Genomic DNA, 23,199 nt, shown 5'->3' with positions numbered 1-23,199 from the left:
AACCCGAATTCGTTACAATATATTTACTTTTATAGCTCATAAAAAACATGATTCCAAACGTACTCACTTGACATAATGCACATGACGTTCTGCCCTGTGCGCAGTAGTTTACCATATGAATTTATTTGCTTCTGTACGTTTTCCCTTTTTAATTAGTAATGCATGCGAAGGCTGCAAAGGAACAGGTAAAGGTCCATGCTGAAAAGAAAAGCGACACCGCTTTTCGGCTGTGGACACCTGTAGAAGGTTCCACAGACGAAACGTTATCTCTTTTATTGTCAGCATGGAATAAACCCTTTTCCTTTGTAGTTATATTACGTTTTAAATGATCAAAATACTAGGTTTTATAAATGATAAATTCCGACTGCAGAAATATTAGATATTTTTTACTTATATCTGCATACACGCGTTTTGTCATCAGATACACGGAGGGATACATTGTGATGAAGGAAAATTACATATTATGAAAGACTAAATTCAAATCCATTTTGGCTATAAGTGTAGTTAACAGCGATAATAAGGATGCTACAGGTAAAACGTAGTTGCAAATCTATGTGATTTGTAGTATTAATGACATCGTGTTTTTTAATGAATTACTTATTTTCCTGCTGTGTCAAAAATAATCTGGAAAAAATTAGTACTATAGGTCTTTGTCATGTCTTATTGTGTTTTGTCATAAATATTCAGAATACTGAAAAATATCTCTTGCTTCTAATACCAACAAATAATAGAATAGAAACCGGGGAAGAAATACGCTGTAGATCCCGGAAATGACTTTCAGTTTCATGACAATTTCCGTTGTTTTCTGTCTCCTAGAAACAGACCGTCTCATATTGCTGCATATTGTGAAATGTTACATCTCTAACCAGATGAATTACAACTTTTTTAATTTGCTTAACTTTTGATTCGTTCTGCGGAAAAATGTAAATTTCATTTTTGAATAATAATATACCTTGAGCGCAAATCTGGTAAGTATAAGTAAAGAAATATTAGGCACATACATAATGTTAATGTATGTTCTTAAAGTTACATTATACCAAGCTAAATAATAAGTAGTTAAATGTTTTCTGATTCTTTTCTAAATGGTGTACTTGAAATTGATCTGATAGATATTTAATAGATTTTAATATACAACAGCCATTAGTATCTCCGTGGTTTGTTTATGGTTAGTAATATCCACATTAAGTGCGCTTTGATAAGCTAGGATATATTTTTATACAATTCCAGGAAGTAAAATCTTAAAGATGTACTGTAATTAATCGGTGTTTGACGTTCTTCTTTTCCTACGTGAGGTACCTTGTACCTTGGCTTTACAGCGTTTTGTCCTTGTATTTCTTTTGTATTTATGCGCCCGCTTCACTTTTTTCTCCCCCCTCACAGAAATGTCTGAAGATCATTTCAGCACAACGTTAGCATATTCTAAAAGTCCCAAAGTTTCAAAAAGAACAACCTTCCAGGTATGAAGCTAGACCAACCTCTGTAAATAATTCAATTCTAGTTTAAAAAGTGTACTGTAATGACAGTGCTTCATTGCTTCAGTTCCTGTACATTTACAATTTCAGTAATATAGCACCTTGGTGAAAAACATATATACAGTGCAGTATGTAGATTGTTTAACGGGTAATCCATGTGTTGCCATTGTCAAGTATAACCACAATGCTAGCCTACATTAAAATTCTTAGATCAAGCTTTTACTGCATTGATTTGTTTTTCAAATACAACATTGGTTACTAAGTATGCCATGCATGTGTTTATTTAAATATTCTGTCTTGCCTGCGCTAGATAACAATGCATTTATAAGAAAACCATGTCTTTGATTTCAGGATGAGTTGCAAGCAGCTATTTCTGCAAGAACAGCAAAATATAATTCTGAATATATGAATAATTACTCAGATGACTTTGAAGATGATGCTGATGATGATGGTAATTAAAGCTTCTTATCAAGCTTATAGACCTCATAGTCACGTATTTTGACCATTTAGTATCAAGGGATAGGATTAGATTTATCACAGTGTAAAATGATTTTAGAAGATACATTTCTGAACATTTTCAAAAACTACATACTCTTTATGACAGTTTAGTTTGCAGATTATCGATGATTGGAAATTTAAGGCAGTGTAAATATTCTTTCCTGTCTATTGTCTTTAATGGCAAAAAACCTAACACTTTGTGTTTTAAATGCATTCTTCCACTACAAGTCAAACATAACTAATGCATGTTGTCAAATAACATGTATTAAGTACATTTTAATACATGTTGTTTGACTATAAAAGAAATACAGTTTTATTTTGTGAACCAAGCTAAAAAAGTGTATACCCTTTTAATGATCTCCATTTTGTATATTGTAGGATTGACTTTGCAACATCAAAAAAAAATTAAAAGTAATTAATACTTAATTACTCAATACTTAATTTTAATTAATTTTCTTTTCTGTCAGTCACTGTAAAGATGTTTAAAAATTCTCTAAAAAATGTGTTGTCCTATTTTCCAGGGGACATTTTACAGCATGGTAAAAATTCTGAAAAATTGTATAACTTTAAAAATTATAAATAAGCATAAGTGAAAACAGTGAGGTACTTTTGTGAGTAGTTTTTTGGAAATATATATTATGGAAGAAAGCAGAGTTTACCATTTAGAGTTTAGATCAAAATTAACCAGTTAATAAGCAGTCTTTGTGCTGTTACTTCATAATGGCTAACATTTAATAAAAGCATAACTATAACTGTTCATGTGGGTAGCTGCATCAGCATGCGTAGGCTGCAAAGGAACAAGTAATAGGCTTATTCCATGCTGAAAAGAGAAGAAAGAAAAAACAAAGTTTTGCCCGAAATGTTGTGTTTTCTTTCTTCTCTTTTCAGCATGGAATAAACCTATTACTTGTTCCTTTGCATACCTATTACTGTTTCCTTTTGTGAATAAGTCTTTTACTTGCTGTGCAGTCAAGTGAAGACTTAGTAGTTATTTTGATCAAGTCTTTTTATATAGTTTAGAAATCTGCATACCATAAAACCATAAATACCATTACACATTAAATTTTTGGTTAATTGACCAGAAGCTTTTTGTTCTGAGATTGAAGCTGGCTCAGAACTCCCAGATGATTTTTCCTGATACTGTCTTCTACACTTTTTGTTTCATGTTGGAAATATTAATACCTCAAACAATTTATGTCTTTGAATAGTTGCGCTTTATGGTTTGACATTCAAGCCCATTTCTTTGCGTATTACTTTTTAAAAACAATTTAAAAATGTTTTAAGCATTTTTGAACAGCTCATACTGTGATTTATTTTTTATCTTAAACTATAACTGACTACCTTTTTTCAGATATCTTTAAAGAATTGCTTAAGTCCAAAAAAACAAAGAGTGAAAGGTCCAAAATAGGGAAAAAGAAACATAAAATCAATGATTTTAAGCTCTCAGATGATGAAGAAGAAAATGTGAGGCCCAAGAGAGTGTCATTTTTGAAAACAAGAAGAAAAAGTTTCCCCACAAAAGAAGAGGATTCAGACATTGAAGTAAAAAATGGGGCAGAAGTTAAAAGAGAGGAAGAGTGTGGCCATCCTGAGTCCTCACCATCTCTTCAAACAGCAACTACTTGTCAAGAGTCTAAAACATTGGTGCCAACAGAAAGAAGTCACAAGGAATCTACTCTGTCACAGCCATCAGGAATGACTGCAAATTTGAGCAGAGAAAATGAAGAAAAACCTACCCCACAACTCAGAGAAAGCAATATGAAACACACACCTTCCTCAGGTACTGTAGTAAAGTACTGGACGTTTTCAAAAGCTTAGCCCTTTTTAGTGTTAAGTGTAAGATCTTATGCCATTTTTTAAGAACAGTAAAAAACATTGGGGTTTCCATGCACTGGAACAATGCACTCTAAAGAATCTTACTAGGATCTTCACAGCTGTAATGTTTGGCCCACTGTTTAAAGAAAAGCCTTAGGCATAATAAAGTTGTAACTCATTGTACCTCACGCTTTGTTGTTGCATACTTTTACACCTTTGTGCCAACATAATTCAGTGGGGCATCAGTCACTTGTAGTGAGCAATATTTTGGATATTTTTTCATGTGTGGTACACACAGTGGCACTACAACAAAATCCATTGCGGCTTACGATATCATAAAAGGAAATAGAAATAAAAAGGATTTAAATTTTTCACATGCAGTTAGGTATCTCAGTGCTGTATATATGTGAAAATGGATGGGGATTCTTAAAATCAACTGCAAATTAGATGTGGTAAATTATTTTTGAATAATTTTGAATAAGAAAATTCTGGCTGGCTTTTTTAAATGTGTCATTTGTGTCATTTCAGAGATGGAAGAAATAATGTGAAAACTGGCAAAAGAGCGCCTAAAGCGAAATATTATATATATATATTTTTTTATAATGTGATGTCTGGCTCAATGTTCAATGACTATTTCTTGGTGTTTGTTTTATAGGTATCCTTGATGATGAAATTCCTAAGCCTCGGCCAAGGCGGAGAAGTCACAGAGGCAGCAGTAATACTGAAGAAGACAGTGTAGGTGGAAGTGAGAAATCACCAAGCAGGCCACCTACGTCATCAGTCTCCATACCCTTATCTGCTGAAATGACCAGCAGAGCATCATCATCTGAAGGAAAACAAAACTCCAGGAGCTCCAGTCCTCAGGTGCCTTATTTTGCTATTGGCTGTGCAGTTACTGTCAATTTGTGTGAGATCTGATAAATATGAACAGTTTTGGCTTTTGCCTTTTTTTGGCCTTTTGCCTTTTCATCTAGCAGATTTTGTATTAATGGGTTTATTAATATTGACCTGAAAGTAGAACTGAGAGAAATATTTTAGGCTGGTAATAGTCAGCTTTGTTCCTTGAGTCACATTGAGCTCAACATGTTCTTCGTGAACTAAATCATGGCAAAAGGACTGAATTGTTTTTCTCAAGCAAATTTTATCCCAATGATTGGATGACAGAATAATCCCCAAATTTCCCCTGATGAGAATTATTTTTTTTATATAAAATTGTACTTTTGGAACAAAATCAAAACTTAGTATTTGTCAGTTTGTGAAGTTTTGCTAACTTTGAATCCAACTTAAAAATGCATATCATACAATATTACTATCAGATCAATTATATGTGTCTATTGCATAATGAAATACAGTGTACATCTGCTTTTCATATTTTTCCAGATTCAGAAGATGTGTACCTAGGGATTAAACAATTTTGGAGTAGCACAATACAATATACATTAAAATACTTGTGTAAGAAAGTTAGCCCATACTAAAAAATATACATGTGCTTTCCTCCTCTAATAGATTTATGTACACTGTACACCGTTTATCCACACTGTATAATTTCTACAATAAATATATATACTGCAATATACATTTTATAAGCATGAATAATTTATTAAAGAGAAGTAGGAGGGCAATTATAAAACCATTCAAATATAGTACTGTAACACTATTGAGTTTTGAGAAGTATATACACTTTAACACAATTAAATGTAGTGTACCAACAAACAAAATGTAACACAACTACAAAATAATTTCACTTAGTCTATGCACTAAATCTTAAAATGTATGCTTATATTTTATAATAACTAAACAGAAATGTTCCCAGTTGTTCTTTTCTGAGTTCTGTAAACCATATATTTTTTTCAAAGGTTTTGATGTCTGAGGCCATTGCAGACTTTAGTAACTGCTCTTTGTGTTTATATGGTCCTTATGTCATATAAAGAAGAATTGTTATATTTCCACATAAGCTTTCTTCCTTACATAGCCTAGTCACAAGTTTCTTTGTAGTCCTTTCTGTTTAGTTTTTCTTTAGTCCTATGATTTTTAATTTTCAGGGGTGTCAAATGAGCATTCACGCACTATTTAGACACTTTTGTAGCAAACAAAACAAGGCAAGTTTAGAACGGGTGGTTTGATAGTTCTATCTGAATTTTTTTTTCTGAAACTCTGAGGGTCCTGGGTGGCGCGGTGCAATGTGTGGTAGTTGTATCCCGAAACTGACTCTGGTGATTCAAAAGCTGTCACCAAGCATTATTGAATCTCATTTAATTGAGGTTTGATCAGCAGTCTTGATTGTTTCCCACTCATACCTTTATGTTTGGGAAACATCAAAATCCGAAGTCCAGTGAGGCTCAGATATTGATCGCGGAAATGCTCACTGGACACCCCAGGTAGGGTTAGGGTTAGCATTCACACACTATTTAGACACTTTTTAAGCTCAGTGCTTGATTTTGAGGCCCAAGTCAAATTTAGAATGGGTGGTTTGGTAGTTCTATCTGAACATTTTTTTTTCAGAAACTCTTGAGGGTCCTGGGTGACACATTTCACCGTGTGGTAGTTGTTTCTCGAAACTGAGTTGGTGGGATCAAAATCTGTCACCAAGTTTTATTGAGTCTCATTTAATATCAAGAGCTTTCATCAACAGTCTTGATTGTTTCCCACTCATAACTTTTTTGTTTGGGGAACATGTCAAAATCCGAAGTCCAGAGATTCTCATATATAGATTGCGGAAATGCTAATTGAAGTGGTTTCCAAATAAAGCCATTAAATAGCACACACAAAGCGAATACTTCAGAAGTGAATGACAACAATATTTCACATGCAACAGTGCCAGTTTCTGGGTAGCAGTAGAACTGGAAAACTCCAATGCTATCAGAAAGGCATGTGCCATGTGATTTTCTTTATATTTCTGGTTTTAATTTTTTTTATAGAAAAATCAATTTTCCATTTGTTTTCTTCTCTCCTACTGCCTGAAACTATTTAAGGAATTTAAGGTCTTTTAAAGTGTGACCTTTTTGTTTCTTTTTTGCTTGTGTTCTAGAAACCTGAAATATATCCTTCCATATCATCAAGATTTAGCAGATGTCCTTCCTCTACAGGTGATGGGCAGCTTTCCGACAAATCAAGACAGGGTTCTTTCACCAGAGGTATGGTAACCCAAAGACTAAGTTAGAAGAATTATTTTTCTTATGTGTAACTCTTAAATATCCTCACTTTATTTTGGATCTTATTGTTTTTAGAGTTGGAGTATTTCAAATTTGTGTCTTGTTTAGAGTGGAATCGTATAGAAGATAACAATGAAGAAGATGTCCAAAAATTATTTACTCCTACAAAGCAGAAGGAATGCAGACCAGAGGAGAGTGCTAAATCTGCTGAATTATCTAGAGGAAAGGAAGTCACAAGACGGCATGCTTCGTCCCATAGACCCAGTCTGAGGAAGGTAAAAAAAAATCATTGATCAGAAATTGAGAGAGGTGGCACTCTAGGATTTAAAATGGCAAGTTTTTCATTAGCAGTATTGGTATTTTTAGTCCTGTGGGTGTTAGCTAAAGTTTGGTCAATAATTTTAGTCAGGTTTATCCAAAAAGTACTTGACTAAAGTGAATGTGGCTTAAATTGGTTCTAAAGATAAGACCCACTGCATCTTAATGAGATCCTAATAACTATTATACTACATTAGTATATTTTTATAAATAAAGTATTATATTTTCATGTGTGAATGATTTTTTTTATTGCAGTGCTTGATTATATTTTATTTTGTTAATAGAGCAAAGGTCATAGTTCATAGTAACTTCTTTAAATTACAGACATCATGTTTTTAGGCTTCAAATTATTAATACTTATTATTTGACCTATCCAGTTATTTCCTTGAAGACACAAATGTGTGAAATGTGAAATATTTTGGTTGAAACCACTGAATCTGTTGCTGTAAGGGCACAGATGTTTTTAATTATGTAACTATTTTAACTTCATAATCACAGCTTTTCATAGTACTCTACATTCCCGTCTTCTTAATCCAGATTTACAATAACTTTCCAATTAAAAGTAATTACAGATGTACATTTTGTATGTGTGCATCTTTAAATTTAATTGAGCTGAAATCTGTCCAGTATAAATATTTTATTTTTAACTACAGTATGATAAATTAGACAACATACAATCCATCAACAATTGCAGTGATTTCTTATAAATAAGAGAACACACCAAGATGTTGTGCCTACGTTTAATTTGCAGTATCTATCATATATTTTCTGCAGCTTAAGCAATTGTAATTCCATTATTTCAAACTATTGGTATGACTAGAACTGGAATGGAGCATGTGCAGTATTTTCCTCATGCCCACTCTCTTTACATATTGTTTCTTACTTCTAGACATTTAGCCTTGTGGTATAAATTAATTAAATAATGTGGTAATATGTTTTACTGACTAGGGAGAAGCTGAGGATGAGCCAAATGGTGATATGGATGGAGCAAGTCCAGCTGATGAAAAATCATCTGATAACAGGTCACTTTTGTATGATCTCTGATAGATTTTTTCATTGCCCATTTCTAAATAACATAGTTTTGCCATCCAAGGTTAGGAAAGGTTGTCTCCTATCACAATATAGGAAATTATATTTTCTTAGCCAGACCGTAAAGCTTTTGGTCAAGACAATTCCATTTTGTTTTATATGAACTAAAGAGAATTGAATTACTCAGAAAACTGTATACTCAGAGAGGTGAAATTATAATTTTATATTAAGTAGGATTGAATAAGGAGTAATGAAAATATCTAATATATTTTGTCTTTGAGACACCAAATATCTAGAAAGATTCTGTTCAAGTCACTTGATGTTAAAAAGTTTAACAGTCTTGCTCTTTGTTAAGTAAAGTGGACATCCCAATAAATGTACATAATATTTATTTAATACATTAGATTAACTTTAATTTTAGTGACAATTGTTATTTGCATGTTTATTTTACACATTTTATGTTTTAAATTGCATCTAATTTCAGGTCTTTAAGTTCTTGTTCACAGAGCAAAAAGCAACAAAACCTTTGTTCATACACAACTGAATCTCGTTACCTGGGGACACTAAAAGTTTTAGACCAATGCACTTCTCAAAAGGAGATTCACACTGAAGCAGCTGACTCTCTCCGGGCTATAATTTACCAAGTAGGAATGTTGATTTCTTCACTTAGAATGTATTTTTGTTTATTACAAAATCTGATTTTATTCCAAAGCTTGTTTCTTTATTCAAGCTATAAAATTCTAAATCAAGTTTTTCATTCCTGAAAAAAATAATTGATATAATTCAGATTTTTATAGGCTTTAGGTTGCTGTGACAATTATAGTTGTATTATTATTGAATAGCTTGCTAAAAATGTTGTACACAGATTTATTATCTTCGCTCCTGTATAAATGTTACAACCTCTATTTAATTTAGTAATCTTTTAATATGTGGATAAAACTAGTACAGCTGATCAAATATTGAGAGATGTGTTTGCTAAAAAGATAAATTATTTGAAAAATCAGATTTAGATTTTCGTTGCATCAAAACTAAGAAGAATTTGGTTGTATTCTTTGTAAAACAATGAGCATATATTTACTGAGGCCCCAACATAAATAAAGGTAATAACATACAGTACAGTAAATTACCTACTTTTCTTATCTCCTGGAGTCACCATGTTTACAGAATTTACAGAATTCAAACAAATTACTTTACTGACAAAACGTCAAGTAATGTTGTTATTAATCAACATTTGGAAAAAAAAAACATTCTTTACAGGACTGGCTAAAAAAGAAAAAACAAATTTTACAAGCAACTCTAAAAACTAAGAAACTGGAGGAAAAGCATAAGGAAGAGAAGAAAAAGGAGGTATGGAAACTTCTTTGGAACATATTAATTTTTGATGATGTGGAGATACTTTTACCCAATGTATTATCTGGTAAGAGTTCATCCGAATGTGCTTCACGTTTATGTTATCATTAAGACCTTTAATAATTTCAGTCCCAAAAATAAAATGGAATGCCAGCAGAGGGAGCAGGAACACCATTAAGGTTTAGGTTATTTTTTCAAGGTCTCTCTCTTCCTGTCTCTCTTTGTTGTGGTCTCTCTCCCACTTTTCTCTGTCTTGATTTGATTTTATGTGGTGTCTTTCTGGACTGTTGATTGACACTTAATAATTTGCCCAGAATTTAATTAACTAAAGTAAACCAAGATAACATTTTTGATTGCTTCGATTACAGATTCTGGACACCCTACATCTCAGAAAACATCCCATTTGCCCGGTGTTCCCACTTCATCTAGATTTTTAGAGAAACTTTCTAGTCACCTATAGCTGTAACAGTATAATTTACAAAGTACAATAAAAGTATTAAATATTGAAGTAGTAGTGTAAAGGCTTCGTGGATTTACGCTTGTTGAATATAAAGTTAAAATATAAGAACAAACTTAATACAAAATAAAGGGAATATGTTGGTACTTTTGCTTAGCAATTGTATTTATTTTATAATTTGAAGGGTCTTTGAAAGAATACATCTCCTTGTGCCTGATGAGTTAATGGTAAAATAAGATTAGTAGTTAATAGATACAGAATTCTCCAGCCATTTCTCCACAGCTATAAAGCTACATATAGTGCATAAAGTCATGCATTCTACTCTCATTATTAAATGTACTTCCAGTATTTTTCCACTTGTGTTCTCTGGTTCATTAGGTTTCCAATCTGTTTGTAAAAGATATATATATTTTTTTTTATCTGATATAATCTTTTTTATAGGAAGAATTGAACAAAAAGGAGGAGGCAAAGACCTCCTTTCAAGCTTGGAAAGAAAAGAAAACAGAAGATATTAAAACTAAAGTAAAGACAAAACAAGAAGAGGACATGAAAAAACAAAAAGAAAACGAAGAGAAAGTGGAGCGAAAGGAAATAGCAAAAAAGGCAGTAATGAAATTAATCTTTCCTGTTTTTATTTTTTGGTGATTAAACGATGGAACCAGCACCATGGATTTAAGTAGACCGAAGTAATATAATTTATACCAATGTAGTCCTGGATCCAGTGCTGCAAGAGAGGGAATGCAGAGGCTCCCGACGCAGCACCAGCTCCATTTTAGCGATAGTCTGACTCGCCATTCAAATACGTTTCTGTCACAGCGAGAGGCCTAGAGTAGAACCCTCATCATCTGAGGGTACCGAGTACGAACAGGGGAAATCTCAATTTAGAATAAGGGAAAACCAGAAGGGAGCTTTTTACAAGACTAACCAATTCTGGATACTCCCAAAACAAGTACATACATACCATAATTAACCAAAATGATACTTATGATACCAGTCACAAGGGGGTTTATACACTCTGGAAGAAATTTAAGAAGATTCAATAGTTTGTATTTCTGGGCACAGAATATATATTATCCCAAATATTATTGTGGAGTATGTCTTCAGCTGTGACATTTAATTCTCTGTTGCAGATATTAACTATTTCTAAGGGCTTATATGAAGCCTGTTATAAAAATAAAGGAAGCTAATCCCTCTGCTTTTGCCTTTATGTAAAACATATTATTCATTCAGTGTATAGAACTTTGCACACCAAAGGACACCATAGGTATGCTTTGCAGAACAGAGATGTACAATAAATACACAAAGAAGAGCCTGTAAGTAATCCTGCTGTGATTGCAAATGCTGAAATGAACAAAGACCATCATCTTTCTGCTAAATTATAAATTTGTTTCTAGCTCAATTCTGAGCAAGAGAAATAAAAAATGACTTCTAACTTTGTTTCTTAACTAGAGAATTGGCATGATTTTGTATTCTTTTCACTGGACAACAAACCTTAATTTTGTAATTATCAGGCCAAAACATAACCTACAATATCAAAGAGATACCCCAAATAAATCAAATCTTGATACCTACAGTAAATGGCGACACTAGACTTTCTTCAAGTGGATATCCAGATAAGAGGAATATAAGGGTATAATCAATCAGTGGACACAATTCAAGGGCACAGTGGTAAAGGCAGGCCTCCTTGAAATCTGTCACTAGCAGAGAGGCGCATTTAATATGTGGTTGCTTCCCTTTCCATATGAATTTCAAAATTCAATCTGTTGTAATATCCCAAGTAGGAAAAGAAGATAATCGTAGAACACATTCATTCATCATAATGGAGTCCATCTGTTCACAGTAGTGTTTAAAATGTTATACAATTGTGTGTTCTAAAGGTCTGTAAGAAGAACAAATCTCAATATCAAGGTATTCTCAAGTGATCAATGGCACAGCTGAAGGTACACTGCAGGGTTTAGAAGTAATGCAGATTTGGACCAATTTGTTTCATATCATGATAAAGCCCCCAAAATTATTGACAATAGTTAGCAGATGATGCAAGGACTGAGAGACATAAATATAGCTCTGTGCCATCTGCATGAAGCAAAATACAAAACTGAGCATTATTAACAGCAATATCATTTGAAACATTAAAGTGTTGAATAGGTAGAACTAGAGGTTCCAAATCAATATGAACAAAGGTTAAAGTTGGCATTCCTGCTGAATGCCTCTAGGAATATTGAATTGAGAACATTTGTTGTGTATTAATTTCATTACAGTTAAGAGTTACCATGTATTTTTTTATCATATTAGTGTAACCTGATCCCAAGACCATGTCATGCAGGTATTCCCACTCAAACTGATCAAACATCTTCTCTGCATCTAATGAAAAATTGAACAAGGGAGCAAATGCCTGTATTTCTATGTAAAATATGAAGAAGATAGCAAACTTTATCAGAGTCCAGATGCCCTTTAATGAAAAGCCCATCTGATCATAGTGAACTAGATTTGTCATGTAGACCTCCAGCTGGTGTGATGGCAACTTATCATATAGCCTGGTATCTAAATACATCAGTAAGATGGACCAATATCTTGTGGAGAGAGCAGGATCTTTATCTTTTTAATATGGATGTAGTGCAATATTAATATCCCTTTGAAAAGAACCTTTCTCGATGACCTGAAGTATTATGCCTAGCTAAAGAGCGCTTAATTAGGGCAAGAAAGTCAGGAGGGATATCATTAATGCCAGGAGACTTACTGCTTGTAATGTCCTGAACTTCTTTCTTTAGCTCAGACAGATATAGGCTCCTTCAGCACAGCTGCCTATGCAGGAGCAAGACTAGCTAAGTAATTAGAGATACTTCCATTCTCTATCATGAGACTGCATACCCAAACTATCACTTAGATTAAAATATAGTAAATGTGACATTTATCTACATGAGATACGGAAAAGCAGATACCTGCGTATCTGCATAGCATTTACTGCAAAGTTTCAAAGCTAGTAAGTGGCACATATAAGAAATTGGCCATGATGTCCAAGCAAAAATTAAATTATTTTCTCATTATAGTAAATTTTAGTGCAGTAGCCTCAGAAAAACATGAGCTGTTAAGAATGCCCTAGGGAAGCCAACTTGATTTTCAGTTCTGTAATTTGTGAGCAAATGGAAAAGGAGTCCATCTTTTTCTGGCCCCTGCTATTTCAGATAAAGCCAGAGGCAAAAGCACATAGAAAAGAACTACAAATTGACAGCAATAAAGAGAGTCCAGGGAAAGGAATGCTAGGCTTGGCTTTTAATCCCAGTGAGCCTGTTATGTGATCTCCCAAACTTTGATTTTGCTTTCTTTTATTTCTGCTTTAGTGGTGCATATACTCTACCAACATTCCAAGTATATTAGGATTTTCTCTGCTTTCTGTTTTATCCTGTTGTGAAAAATAATATTTGAATGTATCTATGTAGCAAAATCGGATTCTTGGGCTTGTGCCCTCGCCGCTCCCACCCCAGTTTGTCCCTCACAGCATGGGCTCGAACCCAGGTCTCTGGTATCGCTCAACAGGGGTCTTGCCGGCTGAGCTAAAGAAGACCTTCCTCAGCCTGGGCAGCCAACATCCCTGTTATGCGCAGGGGCGTATTCATTACAATATATTTCTTTTTATTTTTATATTTGGTGTACTGTGCCTGCATTTTACCTACATAAATTGAATTTTAGAACCTTGAATGACATGAGAAATCAAGGTGCTCGTTGAGAGCCCAAAACAGGCTGGGTTATATTTTAGCTGGAGGTCCAGTCATTCTAAATCCAAAATAAACTTATGTGAGGTTCAGCACTGCTCTGTACATAGCGAAAAAATAGCAAAAATCTTTTTTACAAAATGGTATTGGCAGAGTTTCATACTGTTTGGCATACAATTTCATTATAGAAAACAATTTTGTGTCTTTGTAGGTAGATCTAAAGTATGTATTTAGTATTCATAGTAACTTTTCTTTTCAAGATTGATGTTTTGGTATTGAATTTTATAGTTTTTCACACAGACAATATTGCATTAAACACCCAAGCTGGTTCATTAACAGTAAGCAATTGTGCTTGTATTTCTAAAATTATGTTTGCATTTAATTAATTTAAGTTCATTAGTGTTATGTGTTTCTATTTTCTTTCTAGGTTTTTGAGAAGTGGAAGGAAGAAAAAGATGAACATCTTAAAGAGAAATTTATGAAAAAGAAACAAGCTGAAAAAAAACTGAAGCAGAAACAAGAGGAGGAGAAGGAAGAGAGGAAAAGAGACTGTAACTCTACATTTTCAAAATGGTAATAGCAAATGAAGATGTATTGTGTTGTGACTTAACAGCTCCCTACTATACCATGTCTTACTAAAGAAGATAATGAATGAAGATAATTCCCAAAGAAACTGAAATGTAATTGTAAAAGGCTTTGCTACAATGCAATGATTCATACCATTTCAGTACACTTTGCATACTTATTTTGTAGTTTTTGTTAAGGTCTAAACACAATAGCATAAATATGCTGCATTTCTTTCTTTACAAAACTGAAAGTGAAAAAACTAACTGTAGATATGTGACGAATTGTAGACAGTACCTAAGAAGAGGCCATTTGGATTTTACTAACTAATTATTCTGAGGATCTCATCTAGCCATTTCTTGACATAAAAAATCTCTTGCTTCAAGAGATTATGTCATTATGATTTATTTGCTTTGCAGAATCCCTGATTCAGAGCAATGTACAAAAATTACATAAAGTAAATGCTAAATAATTAAAATACAGCAGAAAAAAAAATTCACATACCACCTCTTAAAAAAGAGTATCAGACATTGCTGGTTTTATAGGGAAGTCAAATTTAAAATAAAAAATAACAGGAAGTAACTTTACATTCAAATGTGTTTTTCTCAAGTTATACTGTTTGTAAATGTATGCCTTAAGGTGATATCTATAATGTAGATATTTTTAATAGATCCTATAATTGAACAAAAAGCATTATGTTCAAATCTAGTGTCTCAGTAATCTTTACTTGTGTAAGCAATCAAGGTAAACATTCCTTAGGACCTGGTGAAAAAGACTACAGTCACATGGGAAAGGCCAGTTTTATTTCAAATAGTATTTCTTTCAAATCTTACAAGAGGGAATCAACATGAAGTATATGTTAGATGGGTGCAGTAAAGATAAGATCACTTTATTAGCAATATACAATTTCTTGCATTAGGAATTCATCTTTTTTTCTTTTTTTCCCTCGGGAGGGGGATCAGAATACCTCCTGGGTATCCCTGCCTGTCGTAAGAGGCGACTAAAAGGGTTGTGTCAGGAAGGGCATCCGACGTAAAACCATCTTGCCAAAACCATGGTTGCAAAGAACACAAAGCACATACCGGATCGGCCGGGGCCCGGGTTAACAACGTCCGCCATTAGTGCTGTGTCCCAACAGGGTACTAATGGAAATTATGCTACTGTGGGGAAAACTGTAGAGTGGGGGCTACAGAAAAGAAACAAGGTGAAGGGGCCTGGAAGGAATGTTAAGTCAATGAGAGTGGGGAGTTGGAATGTTGGCACCATGACAGGGAGAGGGAGAGAATTGGTTGAAACTATGGCAAGGAGAAAAGTGGAGATCTTGTGTGTGCAAGAAACCAAGTGGAAAGGAAACAGCTCAAGACACCTAGGAGAGGGATACAAGATTCTATATGCTGGAAAGAGTACCAAAATGAATGGAGTGGGTGTGATAGTGTGCAAAGACCTAGCAGACAAGATAGTGAGGGTGGTTAGACACTCAGACAGGATTATCAATGTACAGGTGGCTTTTGAGAGTGGGTTATGGAATATCATCTCTGTATATGCACCACAGGTAGGAAGACCACAGGAGGAAAAGGATAGCTTTTTGGAAGATCTCGAAGAAGTGGTTAGCAGAATCCCAGGAAATGAAATGGTGGTAATTGGAGGAGACTTCAATGCACATTTAGGAGAGAAATGCCCAGATTATCCAGATGAACATGGTCAGAGAGGGCTAGGAGAGAGAAATGAAGAAGGAGGAAGGCTACTAGAAACACTCCAAGCTCTTGAATTGTTTGCAGTGAACACAGGGTTCACGAAGAATTATGAGCAAAAGGTGACATACAGGAGTGGAGGCCATGATACCCAAATAGATTACATATTAGTGAGAAGAATTGATAGAGCGAAAGTCCAAGATGCTAAAGTCCTGCCCTATGAGGCTGTTACCAGACAACACAGGCTACTGGTGATGGACATCACAATATTGAAGGAGCGAAGAATAAGGCAGAGGAAACACCCAGCACGAACAAAAGTGTGGAAACTGAGAGAAAACAAAGTAGATTTCAACAGGCTGGTGAAAGAAATGAAAAACAACACAGAGGAAACAGAGGAGCCTTCAGTTGAAGAAGAGTGGACTGAGATGAGCCACATCCTAGAAGAGGCTGCTACCAGGGTTTGTGGAAAGACAAGAGGAGGCAGACCGAGGGAAAATGAAGAGTGGTGGTGGGATATGGAAGTTCAGGAAACACTGAAGGAAAAGAAAAAAGCATACAAGGCACTGAAAGATGGCACTGGAGAATTACAAGAATATAAGAGACTAAAGAAGGTAGCAAAAAGAAGTGTAGCAAGAGCAAAGGAAAGAGCCTGGAAAGAATGGTATGAGAAACTTGAAACAAAGGAAGGAGAGGACCAAATCTACAAGATTGCTAAACATAGAGCGAGACAGAAAAAAGATATTATCCGGGTGGCGGTACTCAAGGATGGAGAAGGCAGAGTCTTGATTAAACAAGAACAGATCAAGCAAAGATGGCTGGAGTACTTCAAAAATCTGTTAAATGTAGAGAATGAGAGGGAGAACCTAGTGGAGGCAGACGTAGTGTGTGGACCAATCCAAGAAATTTCAGTAAAGGAAGTGACAGAAGCTATCAAAGAGATGAAAGTGGGCAAAGCAACTGGACCATCAGGAATAGCAGCAGAACACTTTAAGAACCTCGATGAAGAGGGGATTCAGTGGCTGACGAGATTGCTAAACAATATTGCAAAGGAAGAGAGAATTCCAGAAGAATGGACAAAAAGCAGTATGGTTACCATCTACAAGGAGAAAGGAGACCCAATGGAGTGTAAAAACTATAGAGGAATAAAACTTCTGGAACATGGATTGAAAATCCTGGAAAAAATTCTGGACAAGAGACTCAGGAAGATAATCAGGATCCACAACTCACAATTTGGATTCTCAGCGGGGAAAAGCACAACAGATGCCATTTTTGTGATGAGACAGTTACAGGAGAAGACACTAGAGAAAGGGAAAAAGCTGTATGTGGCCTTTCTGGACTTGGAGAAGGCATATGACCGTGTGCCCAGAGAGGTGGTGTATTGGTGCTTGAGGAAGAAAGGAGTACCAGAAAGCATGGTGAAGTTAGTTCAAGCAACCTATAGAGATACAACTACAAAGATGATAACACAACAGGGAGAGACAAAAGAGTTTGAAATCACAGTTGGAGTACACCAAGGATCAGCACTAAGTCCTTTCCTTTTCATAAACATTATTGACACACTGACAGAGGAGGTAAGAACAGAAGTGCCTTGGGAACTCATCTTTGCTGATGATGTGGCACTGATGGCAGACTCAGAAGTAGAACTACAGGAGAAAGTGTTCAAATGGCAGAGGAGTCTGGAAAAGGGTGGACTGAAAATGAATGCAGAAAAATCTGAAATAATGGTAATGGAGAGAAGAGGAGATACTATGACCAATGTTGAGGAGACAAATGGAGGAAAACTGAAACAAGTTGATGACTTTAAATACCTTGGATCAAAACTGGTAAAGGGAGGAGAAACACTGGAGGCAGTAAAACAAAGAGTGAAAGCTGGATGGAACAAGTGGAGAGAAATAACTGGAATAATCTGTGACAGGAAAATTCCCAGAAAGTTAAAGTGCAAAATGTACAAGACTGTGATTAGACCTGTATTACTATATGGAGCTGAATGCTTGGCAGTTGGAAAGAGGGAAGAGAACTTGATGAGAAGAACTGAAATGAGGATGTTGAGATGGATTCTGCAGATTTCAATGAAGGATAAGATCAGAAATGAAGAAATCCGTAGACGATGTAGGGTGGTGGATGTGGTTGAGAAGATGCGAGAAGCGAGGTTACGGTGGTATGGACATATCATGAGGAGGGACGTTGAGGAAGTAACAAAGAGGGTAATGGAATTTGAGGTGGAAGGTAACAGAGGAAGAGGCAGGCCTAGAAAGAGATGGATAGATTGTGTGAGAAAAGATATGGAGGTATGTGAAGTGAGTGAGGAAGATGTGCTCGACAGAGACAAATGGAGAAGAGCAACCAAAGCAGCTGACCCCAGGACAGTCTGGGACTAAGGCTGTGAAAAAGAAGAAGAAGAAGAAGGAATTCATCTTTTTCATATACCCCAGCTTGCTCTTCATGAGACACAGACAGGGAAAGAAGCTTGGGGTCAGAGCACAGGGTCAGCCATTGTACAGCACCCCTGGAGGAGTTGGGGTTAAGGGCCTTGCTCAAGGGCCCAACAGGGTAGGATTCCTCTGCCAGCCACAGGATTTGAACCAGCAACCTTCCAGCCACAGGCGCAGAGCCACAGTGCCACTGCAAATTTTGTAGATAGTATTTAGTAAGGATGAGATGATGGGAAATGCTTGGAGGCTTGAAGAACATTAAAATAAAGATTGCCCAGCAGCCTGCCATTCAAGTGATCAATCCCAGTGTGCAAATGGATATCTGTAGTGTGGATGGTCTCTTACACTCAAGAAGCTATCTGTTGCTGCCTGTGATCCAGTGTGTCAAACGGAGTAAAAAAGTAATTTGTCCTGAGTTAATAAACGGTATATACAGTTGATGTTTGTGGAACTTAAAAACCAAAAATGTACACATTTTCAGTAAATCAAGAACTACCTGTACAGTATCTATTCCATCACATTTACAATCTGTATCTTTTTGTAATTCCTAGGAATGAGACAAAAAAAGAAGTTATCCTTAAGAAGCTCAAGAAGGAGAGACAACAAGAAAAAGTTCAAAAAGAAGAAGAAAAATATGAAAAGGAAGAGAAAGAAAAGATGGCGTTAGAAATGTATGAAAAATGGCTGGTATGTGCAATTATATTTATAAACCTTGTGAAATTACAGTAAGGGTGATAAGAATATTACCAACACAATTAACTACAAGAAAGTGAGAGATTTCAGGAGTATACTTTTGTTTGTTGTTATCATCCTTTGAAAAATAAAACTTTATAGCAGCCTGTTAGATTTAAATGTATGAGTTTTAGAGGTCCTACACTTTATGTTTTAACTATATAACTGTTGTCTATAGACGGGGTTAAGAAAATACAAAATACAGAGTGGGATAATCAGTTATTATAACACCCAAATTGTAAAAGATATGCCAAGGATTATGTTATGTCTTTATGTATTTGTAATTCCCTTATTAATAACATGATAAAAAGATAAAAGTAGCACATGAATAACATTTGGATGTTTGAAATATTTTCTTCCTCTGAGAAAAGTGGCCCTAGGTGTTAGTATGTGCATGTCCGTGGGTCTGCCCTGTGATAGACTGGTGTCCCATCCAGGGTGTATTCAGCCTTGTGCCTGCTGCTTGCCGGAATAGGCTTCAGCCCCCCTGTGCCCTGGATTGGAAGAAGTGATTAAAAAGTGGATGGATGGAAAGTTCTATTTTAAGAATGATTGTCAGTGTACACCAGAAAATAGGAACAAAAATGAAAAAAAATATTCTGAGTATTGCAGTGTGACTTAAGTACAAGTTCTAAAAAGAAACAGTGATAAGCTGTATAACGTGAAGTGTATTTAAATATAGATTTGTGGTGGTCACCTTCTGTGATTTTAGTAACAGTGTAGAATACTGTCAGTGAGGATGAGTGCAAAATCAAATACCATTTATTTTTGTGCATGAAAAATCTCTCAAAAATAATTAGGTATTAATCTTGACATCATTTTCATATTTATAGGCAAAAAGGCAAAACATTAGCATAGACACACTGCACCAAAAATGTTATATTTTACAAGGCAAAAGATCTGAGAATATTGGAATGTTGCCCATCATGTTACAATATAATTTATTGCTTCTTTGGAATTAATCCAGAGGAAGAACTGGTGACCAAATGTGATAGATTGTTGGAATTGCATCTGTTTTTTTTATGTTCTTATGAAGTGCTGTTCATCATCCTGTGGTGGTGTCCACATAGAATGTTCATTTCAAGTAGTTCCAGAGAATCATTTTGTTTGCAGGAGGCATTTCTTCCAGAGCACTGTCCTGCTTCACAGTTTCTTATGTCTTCAGAACATTTTGAACTACCATGATTTCAACATTATTTACATTTCTTTTGACACAGCTTTCTTCTCTTTTCTGTTCTTGAGTTCCTCTTTTCCTCATTTAGGCTTGTTTAAACGCAGAAGGGTGCACAGTGCAGCTCAGTGACGTTTTGAATCAACTTTATTCTTATCAAAAGGCCTTTCCTGAGAGTATTAAAATGAGGAATACAAATGTATCTTCTCCCAATGTCTTCTCTGTAAACAATTATTCAGAAAGGTCTGTTTCAAGGTCTCTGAATCTGAAGGTCTCTTAATGCAAGTACAGACCCAGCCAATCTCTTGTGTTACCATAACTGTCAAGACACAAAACATATATTTAACTATTTAAGGGCATACATACATACAGTAGTACAGCACCAGTCACAGAATGCTTATTCTAATGTTCATTTGTCCAGGATCATTAGTCATCCCAACAGCTATAGTGGTTACACCCAATACTGTACATCTGCCTAAATTCTACAAAAGAATAAGTACTGCAGCTGTCTTCCGAGTTTCTGCAGTCTTCTAGCTGATGGAAGGTTATATAACTTGTGTGTAACTTCAGAGAAGTGTGAAAAGTGGCACCTTGTGAGCAAGTTTTGCAACTTTCCCAAAACATGTACATAAACATTTCACATCATTATTTTTCTTCCAGGAGAAGAAAGAAAGACAAGAAAAAAGAGAAAGAAAGCAAAAAAAGGTTCGTGCTGTTTTACAAGATGAGCCACCTCCTCCTTGGAGCCCCCCCAATAAAACTATACCCTTTGGGAAATAGTGTCATTAATGTATTTTACATGCAAATTACATCATTTCAATTAAATATCAGAATGGGAAAGGGTATTTTTAACTTGATTGAAAAAATATGTGCATATTTTTGTGAATGTAAGCGCTATCTTGTTTTTAATGTTGTAGTTATTTAAAAAAAATGTTTAATTCAAAGTTTTAAACTTGCTGATATCATGAAACAAATAAGCACCTCAAATAACAGATTACATAAAGAGTCTCTTGCTTTAATTTTATGATTTCAATAATTTTTTTTTTCCTTAACAAAAAATGTTCAATGCCAGCTTAATATCCTTTGGGGCGACAATATCAGTTTATAGCAAAATGCTGTAGTCCTTTGCTTTTTAAGTAACAGGATATGTTTCTGCTATTTTACTGAACTATATGATAGTTTCATGCCCATGTGTGAAAGGGCCTGAGCCTAACTAAGGTTGCTCATGAGGTAAGCAATCTTTTTTCGGTCATCACAAATATACATAAAGACTTGCTCTTCACAAACACCCAACACCAACTTTCACTGTGCAGCATAAGTATATGCCATACCTATTTGCACCCATCTGCAAATTTATTAGACCTCTAGTGGCAGATCTGCTGAAATAACACTAACCCTGACATATCTTGTGTGAAAAGCTGGGCTTCAGCTCCTATATCCTGACTTGAGGGATCTTGTTTTCCCACTGTCCAACTACAAAAAGGTGAAATTCCCCTACCTTTTTTTCTTAGTGGGATGTCTAATCCAAAAAGAAAATATAAAATCTCTTATAAAATTTCTTATAAAATATTATAAGAATAAAACTATTTTCTTTCTGTTATCTTCTATTGTTTTTAAACTGCACAATTGCATGTGCTGGTGTTTCAATAGTAACTTGCCTTCTGCTCTACAGCTGTTTTAATTCTTCAGAAAATAGAGATCAGCTGTGAATTGTAATAATATCCACACTAGTCATTCTCCTCTAATACACGTAAAAATTATTTAACCCATGGTTTAAAGGTTGGAATCAAGAGTACATTGCTTTAGGTGGAATTACCAGCCACCTTCCCACACTTGTTTTTATTATCTTTCTTTCACTATTAGTGATACTAACTGACGTGCTCTAAACTTTCAGCTGACTGGAGCATCACATATTTGATCTTAATTTGGTGATTCAAGTTTATGACTTGTCATGATTTTAATACTGTGATCATTAAGAAATGTAGGCATAGTTAGACAAAGCAGCACTGCGTGTTCTGTTTTGTAAAATAAAATAATGCATGTAAAAATGTTAATTACAAGAGCATATGTTCATAATAGTGAAAAGAGTTCAAAATGACAGAAACTTTTAATTACTTTGCAACCTTGAGCAGTTAAATTTTTAAGGTTAAGCATAATTGAATTCTGAAAAAGTAACTTTTTTTGTTTTTTGTTATTTACCCCTTTGAATTCTTAGTAACTGAAGGTAACATTTAATGAATCATAAACCCCCAATATTATAAATACTTAACATCATTCCATTTTCCTTCTCAAAAGGGAATAATAAGGCTATGTTGTCGATATTATTTTTACATAAAATGTTTTGTGAAAGTTTTGATATTTTTATATACAGTTTTGTTCTTAGCAACACATTGGGCATAATGTAATTGAATAAATGTTGAATAAATGTTGAATGTCTAGACTAATTGTAAAATGGTGCAAAATAATGTTTGAGAAACAATAAAATATATCATTTGTCTTTTTTAAAGAGGACATGCATGTTTGTTTAGTTGTCACTAGGTAAAAAGTATTTTTTTAATAATCCTTACCATTTATAAGCACTTTTCTGGACGCTCCACTCAAAGTGCTTTACAGGTAATGGGGATTCCCCTTCACCACTACCAATGTGTAGCCCCCACCTGGGTAATGCAACAGCAGCCAAAGTGCACCAGTATGCTAACCACGTATCAGCTTTATTTACTTTTTATACTTTATATTTTTTATTAACTTTTCCATTTCTGAGTAACAAGTTGAGATACATTTTTCCTATAATTACCTCCATTGACTGGT

The 23,199-nt window shown here is 34.8% G+C and overlaps 1 protein-coding gene across 3 annotated transcripts; it reads left to right on the top strand.

The window, feature by feature from the left end:
• Positions 1-452: 452 nt before the first annotated feature.
• map9 (microtubule-associated protein 9) lies at positions 453-22,897 on the top strand. 3 transcript variants are annotated; one of them, XM_088633243.1, is made up of 15 exons: positions 453-531; positions 817-968; positions 1,381-1,457; positions 1,824-1,923; positions 3,322-3,750; positions 4,441-4,649; positions 6,814-6,919; positions 7,046-7,212; positions 8,204-8,277; positions 8,769-8,928; positions 9,542-9,631; positions 10,533-10,697; positions 14,229-14,374; positions 18,489-18,606; positions 19,040-19,176. In XM_088633243.1, exons 3-15 carry the CDS (start codon positions 1,383-1,385, stop codon positions 19,043-19,045), a joined length of 1,845 nt encoding a protein of 614 aa, XP_088489369.1. In that variant the 5' UTR covers positions 453-531; positions 817-968; positions 1,381-1,382; the 3' UTR covers positions 19,046-19,176. The 3 variants fall into 3 exon arrangements, with proteins under 3 accessions (XP_088489369.1, XP_088489368.1, XP_088489367.1); XM_088633242.1 differs by lacking the exon at positions 18,489-18,606 and adding an exon at positions 21,052-22,897 and having other exon boundaries at positions 456-531; positions 10,533-10,694; positions 19,040-19,175; XM_088633241.1 differs by lacking the exon at positions 18,489-18,606 and adding an exon at positions 21,052-22,897 and having other exon boundaries at positions 456-531; positions 19,040-19,175.
• The last annotated feature ends 302 nt before the right edge of the window (positions 22,898-23,199 follow it).

The sequence above is a fragment of the Lepisosteus platostomus genome, chromosome 1 (assembly GCF_059453375.1).
Source record: "Lepisosteus platostomus isolate fLepPlt1 chromosome 1, fLepPlt1.hap1, whole genome shotgun sequence".
Taxonomy (NCBI): domain Eukaryota; kingdom Metazoa; phylum Chordata; class Actinopteri; order Semionotiformes; family Lepisosteidae; genus Lepisosteus; species Lepisosteus platostomus.
Note: the sequence above shows the minus strand (reverse complement) of the source record. Positions and strands in the feature narration are given on the sequence as shown.